Source organism: Mandrillus leucophaeus, unplaced genomic scaffold, assembly GCF_000951045.1.
Source record: "Mandrillus leucophaeus isolate KB7577 unplaced genomic scaffold, Mleu.le_1.0 Scaffold749, whole genome shotgun sequence".
Lineage (NCBI taxonomy): Eukaryota > Metazoa > Chordata > Mammalia > Primates > Cercopithecidae > Mandrillus > Mandrillus leucophaeus.
Genome location: NW_012108130.1, coordinates 1178659 through 1189289, shown reverse-complemented (window position 1 = coordinate 1189289; position 10631 = coordinate 1178659). Strand labels below are relative to the sequence as shown.

Sequence of the window (10631 nt, the reverse complement as noted above, 5' to 3'; positions counted from 1 at the left end):
ATGCCATTCTCCTGCCTCAGCCTCCTGAGTAACTGGGACTACAGGCACCTGCCAACATGCCCGGCTGATTTTTTTGTATTTTTAGTAGAGATGGGGTTTCACTGTGTTAGTCAGGATGATCTTAATCTCCTGACCTTGTGATCCACCCGCCTCGGCCTCCCAAAGTGCTGGGATTACAGGTGTGAGCCACCGTGCCCAGCCTTCTCTCCTATTTTTTTAAAGAGATGGGGGGGGGGTGTCTTGCTATGTTGCCCAGGTTGGAGTGCAATGGGCTAGTCATAAGCATGATCATAGTATACTACAGCCTCAAATTCCAGGCTCAAGTGATCCTCCAGCCTCAGCCTCCCTAGTAGCTGGGGCTACAGGCATGTGCAACCATGCCTGATTACTTTTTTCTCTTGATGGTATGTTATGGACATTTTCCCATGCTAGTACATGGATCCACCTTTTTAAAGATTGAGCCTATGGAATTCTAAATTATGGGTGTATCATAATTTATTAAATGTTTCTTCTCATTGTGTTAGGAATTAGTTTTGGCACCAGTAACGAAGACTAAAAAATGTGGCACAAAATTAAAAGTTTTATCTTTTTCATATAACAAGACTTGTATAGTCCTGGGCATATGTGATAATTCCGTGATGTTTTCAGGGATAGACTGATTTCGCTATTCTAATACTGAGTGTGGCTCTCATCCTCAAGGTCCCAAAGTGACTGTTGGAGCTCCAGCAATCAAATCTTCATTCCAGTCAGGAAGAAGTGAAAGGTAAGGAACAAATTGGTGTGCCAGTAAAGTCAGTTCCCTTTTAAAACCCTTTTGTACAAGTCCTACCTAACAATTCCTGCTTATATCTCATTGGTCATATCTTAACACATAGCCATCCCTTTCTGTCAGGAATTAAGGAAAATTTAATACTTTAGTCAGATATATTGATACCAACAACAATCAGGTTCTTTTAGTAAGGAGGAAGGGGAGAATGCAGATTGACTGGGTATCTAGCAATCTTACCACATGTATCGGTACATATTTTGCTTGTTTACAATTTTCACTATAACAAATAGTGCTGCAATGAATATACATGAATGTGTTTCTTTTCATTATATTCACTTCATATTTTTCTGTAATCCTTGATTTTTATTTTGATTGATTTATTATCTTCCATATGTTACATCTTTTCATTATTTGTAACTTCATCCATTTTTCATCTCTTCTTGGCTCAAAGGAGGAAGCATCCTGCTCTCTTCCCAGTATTCTCTCTTTTTCCCTCTTTGAGCTTGGTGGTGAAAACAGAATAATAGGTTAAGATGTTGATGTTTGGAGGTAAAAGAAACATAAATTGAGGGTGTCTCCAACCTGATCATCTTTATGAAAAGGCAAGGTACCAGGAGCAGACAGCACAGACTGGGGCTAACTTCTCACTCCATGACTTTCTAAGGGTTGCGACCTTCAAGGAATTACTTAATGTCTTTGTGCCTTAGTTTTTCCATCTGTAAAACGTTGTCAGTGTTTGCATTTACCTCATAGGGTTGGGGTGAGAATGGAATGTAAAGCACTTGGAAATAGTAGCTGGCATATACTAAGTGCTATGTGAGTTAACAGTTGTCAGTTCTCGCCTCAGTGAAGTAAAAAATAGTTTCTGTGCAGTGTAATGGCAATGGAGGCACAACGAGAGGGCAGGTGGTGGTCAGAGTCCACACGGTCTTTGTGAGAGATTTGAGGTGGTCAGGGAGGTATGAATCAAGGGATTGTTGTGTAATGTTGAGAGGACAGTTGAAGTCAGACATCACATCGACTGCTTAGAAATAGGAGTAAAGACACTGAATAAATAGGATTGAAATTAACTGGGTAGGGTTGGCAGAAGGCCAAGTGGATAGAGCACTAGAAGGTGCTGATATGAGTTAGCTGAAATAATTTACCACAATATTCTGAGTGGGAAAAGAGAAACAGAAGAGTACTTCAGAAAGCCATTTCTCTTGAATTAAGGGGTCAGAGTGAATTGTGGATAGAAAAAAGGAGGTGGACTGAGAATAGATTTTCAGAATTCAGCCTTTTAAAGGTATCATTCTGGGTGATAGTATACTTTCAGGTGTGGCTCATGTTACTGGATTACTGCAGTGAAAAAATGCCAGAGATGAAGATCAGGGAAACAGAGAGAATCAAATATTTCATTCAGTTTAATTAACTAGGCAATCGAGGATCACCTAGTATGTGCTAAATGGGTTTTGTGTTGTGGTGAACAAGATATAGGTATTTCCTAACCATTAAGTTAAAAAACATATATATATATGTTATTTAAAAACAAACACATATGTAAAACAATATGTTTTTTAATTAAGAGGAATCAAAGTCATTTGTGTATACCTAGATACTTACCATTTCTTATGTTACTCATTTCTTCCTGAAGATCTGTGTTTCCCTTTACTATTATTTTACTTCAGCCTGAGGAATTTCCTTTAGTACTTCTTATAGTGTAAGTCTGCTTGTGACAAATTCTCCTAATTTTCCTTTTTTTAAAAATGCCTTTTGAGATTGGTTTTTGGAAGGATATTTTTGCTGAACATAGAATTCTAGAACATAGTTCATAGAACATAGAACTAAATTAATTTAGTTCTCTCTGCGTTTAAAAACGTCCCAGTGTTTTCTGGACTTCAATTTTTTTTTTTTTTTTTCTGCAGGAAGTCAGAAGTCATTTGTATCATTGTTAACTTATATGTAATGTACATATATTTCTCCCATGGTAGTTTAATAATATATTTGGAAATGTTTGATACTCCCTACTTCAAAAGGTAGAGCTGAGGTTCCTCCCCTTGAATATGGCTCCAACTTAAGAGACCTGATACTCATGAGCAGAGTGGTAATAACTGACTTCCAAAGCTGGGTCATAAAAATGTGGTTCAGAGCACAAGAGCTTCTCTCGGGCTCTCTGTATTTCTCTCTTCTTGTTTTGAGGGAGGTCCAGCCACTATATCATGAAGACGCTTACACAATAGTAGGGAAGAGTCCACAGGGAGAGGAACTGGGGCCTCCCACCAAGTGCCGGCTTCAACTGCCAGGCATTTGAGTGATTCATCTAAGTGATCCACCTTGCAAGCCGATCCTCCAGCTCCAATCACATCCAGCTTCAGAGGATGGAGACCTTGCCTGACATTTGGTTACAACAGCATAAAAGCTGAGGACTGTAACCTAAGCTGTTCCCAAATTCTTTCCCACAGAAACCATCAGAGATAATAAATGTTTTTTTGAAACCATTGAATTTTGAAGTAATTTGTTATGCAGCAATAATTAATACATTTTCTAATTCAAATGTCTGTGTATATTATATTCACCTCAGTGCTCCAATTCTTCAATTTGCTTTGCCTTTGTAAGAGAAAGAAAAAAAAATGTAAAATTCAAGGTGTACCACAACTGAAAAATCAACCTATAGAAGAAAATTATTAATTTGTGGTAAACCAGTTTATTTTAAGAAAACATTTTGTCTCTTTGGTTTGCCATTGTAGCTTGAGCACCTTGTGTAATACTTGGTACATAATAAAACATTAAATAAATATTGTTAAATGAATGAATCAATAAATTTGCTTCCCCAGGTTTGAAGCTTCTGGGGGACAAAAACTATGCCTTATTCATCTTTGTATCTCCCTCATATGGCACAATTCTTAACACTGAACATGCACCATTCACTGTTGAGTTAAATTGAACTTAACTGAAATTCTTGTGGAAGTAAATGATCTGGAAATGGAAGTGAATACATCATAGCAAAAAATTCATTTTAAAAGTTTATATTGTACATTGACTACTGGTGGTTTTCAAGCCCCATCAACCTATCACCAACTAACCAACAAAAAACCCTAAATTCATACTCTGTTGGTGCGTGGCAGACCACATGGATTTTTATAATTTCTAACAAGACAACACATCTTCAGATATTTCTAGGGAATCTTTATGAAGCAATATACAATAGTAGGAATTTTACTGTGCTTGGGTTATAAACTATTGCAAGCTGTTGAATTTAGTACATTGTCTGCACAGGCTGAGTAACCTGTATTCCTCCTTATCCAGTTGAGCCTAAGCCATTTCAATAGAGCCGAAGTTTATGAGCATAGTGAATTTGAACACTTAATCTCACTCACTCACTCATGCAACATATAAACTGAGCAATTCTCTTCCTCTTTGGGAGATAAAGCTTATCCAGGGCGTATCCCAGTGGTTTGGAGCACAAGCCAGACTTCCTAGGTGCAAATTTCCAGTGGATCCCTTACCAGCTTTGAGATATTTGGTGTATGTCTTAACTTCTTGCCTTAGTTTCCTCAACTGTAAAATGCAGAAACTAATAGTACTTACCTCACAAGGTAGGTGTGGAGATTAAACACATAAAAATTGCCTGGCACATACTAAGCACGAATAAAAATCAGTTGTTAATGCCTTCGATGCCTACCATGGACCCTGGAACATTGCAAGTGACTTGTAACTTTTGAATGAATAAATGAATGAATGAACAATGAATAAGGTGAGAGTTGCGTCTAAATTATGTTTTTTTTGTAATTGCATTCTATGATCATACAAAAGTTTTGATTGTTCACTCCTTTTTAGAAATTCCTTATTAGATCAAAAAGAGGCAGAATATGTTCTTTGATAAAGGACATGCAAGTAATATTGTCACATGATTACCTGGAGTTGGTGCATTAGTCTGTTCTCCCACCGCTATAAAGAAATACAAGAGACTGGGTAATTTGGAAAGAAAAGAGGTTTAATTGGCTCATGGTTCTGCATGCTATACAGAAAGCACAGCAGCGTCTGCTTCTGGAGAGGCCTCAGGCAGCTTTTACTCATAGTGAAAGGCAAAGCGAGAGCAGGTGTATTACATGGCAGGAGCAGTGAGAGAGAGAGGAGAGGTGCCGCATACTTTAAACAACCAGATCTCTTAAGAACTCATTCACTATAAAGTACCAGGTGGGCATGGGGCTAAACCATTCATGAGAACTCTACCTCCATGATCTAATCACCTCCTACCAGGCCTCACCTCCAACACTGGGGATTACAATTCCACTGGAATTTGGTGATGATGCAGATCCAAACCTTATCAGCTGGGAATTAAACACACACACTTTGGGCTAAGGGGAATTCTGATTTTTCATTTTAATCCCTTCATAAACGTGGACATGGCAGACAGGAGTCAAACGCAGAAAGGAGCATGGGAGACCCAGACTTCCAGGTATGCCTTACTGAACTTGTAGAAAGTCCATTCTAACTGGCAAACAGGGCCAAGCTTCTCCCCCTTGACTGCGGTCAATTCCTAGGGAAAGGTGAGGGGTCTAATTAAGCCTTTGCATCCCCCAAACTTGGCAAAGTGCCTGCCAGAGAGTAGTAAGAAAAAAAAATTGTTTTTAAGGAATGAAGTATTAGGAGATCAAGGCAACTAAGGCGGCTTTGGGTTGAAATATTCTACCTTTGGTCACAAACCTTCCACCTGTACCTCCACTTCCACTTACGTAGACTGACTGCTCAGTTCCCAAGCCTTCTCCTTAGAAAGACTTCCTTTCAATGCAAGCAGCAGAAAAAAGCGACCCAGCTGAAACTTCTGGAGTTATGGGAACGCCTCCTTCCTCTGTCGCTAATGGAGGACTAAGATGGGACTGGGAGTAAAGGAGCGTCTCTGAATGGCGGGGCAGTTGCAGCGTCCCACTTGGCAAGAGTTCTTGAATTACCTCCGCCCCCGCCCTGACCAGCCTTAAACATCAAACTAGGAAACTTATCTTTCGGCAGCAGCGCTGAAGGAGTGACCAGGCGTCTCCGTGATGGGCCCCGGGGACTTCCGCCGCTTCAGACAGAGAATTTCCCAGGGTCTCCAGGGACTCCCAGGTAGAGCGGAGCTTTGGTTCCCACCTCGTCCGGCGTGCGGCTTCCCCGGGGACGGCAGGAGCACGGACGTCCAGGAGGAGGCCCTCGCCGCCAGCCCGCTGCTGGAGGACCTCAGACGACGGCTGACTCGCGCCTTCCAGTGGGCGGTGCAGCGCGGGACCTCGAGGCGCGAGCGGGAGGCGGCGGCAGCGGCGGCGGCGCGGGAGGAGCAGGGCTGGGCGCGCGTGGAGGCCACCCTGGCCGGGATGCGGGCGGAGCTGGTAAGAGCGCGGGCTGGGCGGACGGCTCCCAGGACTCCCTCTCCCGGGACCTCTCCTCGGGCTCCAGAGCAGCTGGCCGCGTAGCCCACCCGAGACCTTGGGGAGAGCGACGGGAGCTGTTCCCAGAGAGGGAGCCCTGGCCCCTTCGGTTATTCTTCCTGGGGAGGCCAGCTCAGGTCTGGACACGGCGTTGACGCCCCGCCTCTCCAGCATCGTTGGGAAGGAAAGGGGCCCTACAGGACCCGTGGTGGTGGTGGTGGTGGTGGTGTTGGGGAGGGGGTTGCCTGGTCTACCAGTGACATACCCAAGATGTCTCCTCCCCAACCCGTTTCTATAGTTTTCTGCCCTATAGGGAACTGTGACTATGTGTAAGTACGGCTCATGGAGGAGGAAACTTCCATGAAATAAACTCTCTTGGGACTGATGGAGAGTGTCCATCAGTAAACTCTTTCTTTATACCCCGCAAGTTTTATTCTTATCTTTTCCGTGGGTAATAATTCAGAAAACTGGAAATAAGGCATTTTGTAAAATTGACCAGTTTTGAACATTACACAGGTTATGTCCGAATATTAAACAGGAGGGTGTACAGGTAAGTATTTTAGCTGATTTTTTAATTAAAAAAACTGGAAATTAGTCACGATTTGAAAAGGACACAATGAATAGGAGCAATTCAAACTTTAAAATGGTGCTGCCTAGGAAAGTGTGCAGTGGAGACTTGGAAAATTCTTCCCTTTTGCACTGATTACTAATACACTAATACAATTAACCACTACTTTAGAACTGATCCAACCATCAGTAAATTGTCTTAAGAATGTTATCGCATTTCTGAGTTTAAGAAGAACAGTATTAGGCCGGTGCTGTGGCTCACGCCTGTAATCCTAGCTCTCTGGGAGGCCAAGGCAAGGGAACACCTGAGGCCAAAAGTTCGAGACCAGCCTGGCCAAAATGGTGAAGCCCCCGTCTCTACTAAAAATACAAAAATTAGCTGGGCATGGGGGCTGGCGCCTATAATCCCAGCTACTCAGGAGGCTGAGGCAGGAGAATCACTTGAACCCGGGACAGAGAGGCTGCAGTGGGCCGAGATTGTGCCATTGTATGCCAGCCTGGGCGACATGAGCGAGACGTCTAAAAAAAAAAAAAAAAAGACAATATCCGAAATTCCTTGTCAGATTCACATTGTTAACATGGTTAAATTAGATTTACTACCAGATTTACTATCTGATCCAACAATGTTGAAGAAACACCTGGTTTTCACCCTGAGCCTAAGCGGTGAGTCTGAGCAGCAGGGCGGCCGGAGCCACCTCATTCGGCCCCTGGAGGCCTGTGCTATGGGCCAGGATGCTAAACTGGAAAGCTGAAACCTGGCGCAGCCATCTCTGCACTGGAGTCTTGGGATCTGCCGGGACCCCTTCCTGAGCCTCAGGGGACTCACATTTAAATCAGATGAGGAGATTACACTGAATAAGCTCTGAGACAGCTTTCAACCTTAACATTCTAGTAAGTTGTTAGGAGCTTTAGACAAGTAGTATGTTGGGGGTGGCAATAAAATCTGGTGAGATTGGGGCATTCAGGGTGGTATGACTGTAGACCGCTGGTGGCAATAAAATCTAAACAGATGAGGGCTCAAATACCAACATTACCATTTACAGGTTCTGCAAACACTTGCTGGCCCTACAACTTTGGGATTGGTACTTAGCCATTTTGAGTTTGTTTACCCATCTGTAAAATGGAATTTATAATCTCATAGGATTCCAGAGCTTATGTGAGATAATATTCTATGAAATGCTTAGACCATGGGTATTGTTTAGTGGCTATTATTGTAATGATTACTATAGACTTTGGACTCTGTACCAAAAAAGAAGATACATTCCTATCAAAAAATCAGGACTTTTTCCAGGAGTGAACCAGCGAAGTTTACACATACCCAAATAATGTGTCCTTGGGTTACAGACGATGGTCAACATCTTGCTCAATCATTTTATCCTGGTCATAAGGTAGAGGCACATGAGTGTGGATACTGTACCTTAATATCATCACCACTAGAAGACTTAGTTTTCAATTTTTGGCTATTAACTGGATTTTTACAGGAACTGACATACATTGCTATACAAATGTACATGTATCATGGGATAGTATTTGTAAGGCACGATGATGAGCAAATTTAATTTAGAGTTGTGTTGCTATTTATACTATTTTTTGTTGTTTGGGTTTTCTTAGAATCATTGATTTCTAGGGTCTGTGAGTGGATTTCAGGGGTTCTATATACCTAAAATTGTATACAAAATTTTTGATGTGCATATAGTTTTTCATCAGAGAGGGTTCATAACTTTCATCAGATTCTCAAAGAGATCCACGATGAAAGAAAAGTTAAAGAACCATTGATGTTTGAATTTCATAAGTGTGAATTATACATACTTAATTTAGATGGTAAATCATTACCAGTAATTTTTCTTCTTGATTCTTGCATGAAAGTACAGGATGGATATTCATCAATTAATTAATTCACTCACTTTTATAACAAACACAAAGAGAACCCACTGGGTTGTGTGCCCAGACAGTGCACTCTTAGTTGGGGATACAATTATGAATAAGATACAGTCTCTACCCTCAAAATCATCAGTCTGGTCTGGTCAGCGTGTTCTGAGAGACACTTGTACAGAGTGCTGCGGATGCACAGATAAGAGGCAATTACGTCTGCCCATGCAATCAGGGAAGGCTTCTCAGAAGAGCTGGCATTTGACTGGGTTCAGCAGAGAGAGGTGGCAAAGGGCATCTTAAACAGAAATGGGGACAGAAAGAGGTGTGCTTCAGCTCAGCGTCTGTTTAGGTACTGGCAAGGTTTCTGACCAGCTGCAGTGGGAGCTGGCATTGGAAAGAGGGCCAGGAAAGGAAGCTCAAAAGTAGAGCAGGATTATAGAGCATCTGGGCTACCCTAGAGAGCTGAAGCTTCCTGCAGGCAAGGTGCAAGGGTTTTTTGGTGGTGATTGTATGGTTACTGTTACTGCTTGTTTGCTGGATATTCACTTATTTTATTCTTTGCTAATTCTTGCTGTCAGAAAAATCATTCTAGGTGCTGCAGAATGGAGAAGAATGTCTCAGAGAAAAACTGAAAGATAGTTTTATCCAGTAGCTTTATTTTGCAAATTAGGTGACCATGAGTATTTACTGTTTACCAACACACTGTCCTGGTTCATCCTGGGGTGGTTTCTACTGACAAGCTGATGAAGCTTTTTTAGCAGAGAGAACAAATTCCTCATGAACTGCATTAAACAAGCCCTAGCTGAAGAAATTTGCAAGTAGTTGATCATTAGTTTTCAGTTATAATACAAAGATTATGTTGGACTAAGCTTTGCTGGACTGTCCCCGGGGTAACATGCCCGAGAGATCTTTTTTTAAACACATGAGGACCTTCATAAACTCCCATTGGAGGATGGTATAAATCAGCCTTGATATCTAACAGATTTCACTCCAGAGTGAAAAATGTTAGATTATATAAGTACACATAACTATACATGTGCCTCTAAGGTGTCATTAAATGCTTTTGCTCAGCAGGTAGACCATTTAAAATCCTGAAAACCTGAAATGGTAAGTAATCAAGTAAATAGGCACAGATTCTGAATACTCAGGTGGCTGTAGGCAGTTATCCTGTGGCTCAGAAGGCACATAGAGAGAAATGATTTCATTGTGGATCACATGCTATTGCTTGAAAACAGCCTTCGGTACATAGGTATTTTTCATATGGACAGCTTTGTGCATCAGCTGTTTTTGTTTTCATTTCAAGGCCATTTCAAAAGCTATTTATATATCTGGATTTTACCTTGTCATATAGAAAGTCAGTTTTATAGCCAGACCAAATAGAACTGGAGAATAAGATGAGAAATACATCTTTCTTGATATCTTAATTTCTTTTCCTACAAACTTATTTCTTCTGTGTAGTCAGAGAGTGGTTTCATTTGATCTGTATCTCATGCTAATAAAAATTTTTATTTTTTTCTAACTTTTAGGTGGAAATGCATTTCCAAAACCACCAGCTGGCTAGAACTTTACTGGACCTAAACATGAAAGTGCAGCAATTGAAAAAGGAGTATGAACTGGAAATTACATCAGACTCTCAAAGTCCAAAAGATGATGCTGTGAATCTGGAATAAAGAAATGCACACAAGAAGCTCTTGATCCTAAAACTAACACAACCCTGAAACAATTCTGATGAACACCTTATGCTTTGCATAAATTTTGAGGGGCAATTTATAGACCCAAAACTTAGATGACAGGGGAAGGTGACAGAAAAACATCTAAGAGAGGGGAGAGAAAAATGATGTATTCCAAGTTTTAAAGTTATTTGTTGTTTTGACTGGGACATAGAAGTAAAATATAACTCTCTCTCTCTCTCTCTAAGAACGCTTTAATGCCAACTTTCGGTATTCCACCTTGTGTCACCTGACCTTTCTGGCATTGCCTGAGCTTTCAGAGTTCGTGCTTGTTTTGCTTTACTTGATTATTCTCGGTTTGTCTGTCCA

General features: G+C 41.3%; 1 protein-coding gene across 1 annotated transcript; it reads left to right on the top strand.

The window, feature by feature from the left end:
* Window positions 1–5767: 5767 nt before the first annotated feature.
* Window positions 5768–10274, top strand: AARD (alanine and arginine rich domain containing protein). The gene is made up of 2 exons (XM_011966140.1): window positions 5768–6114; window positions 10119–10274. Exons 1-2 carry the CDS (start codon window positions 5791–5793, stop codon window positions 10260–10262), a joined length of 468 nt encoding a protein of 155 aa, XP_011821530.1. The 5' UTR covers window positions 5768–5790; the 3' UTR covers window positions 10263–10274.
* Window positions 10275–10631: the final 357 nt, after the last annotated feature.

Bases quoted from the DNA above. Each gene is read 5' to 3' on its own strand.
- AARD (XM_011966140.1), top strand. From the start codon at position 5,791: ATGGGCCCCGGGGACTTCCGCCGCTTCAGACAGAGAATTTCCCAGGGT. The intron at 6,115-10,118 runs GTAAGAGCGCGG...TCTAACTTTTAG, and splicing joins CCGGGATGCGGGCGGAGCTG to GTGGAAATGCATTTCCAAAA.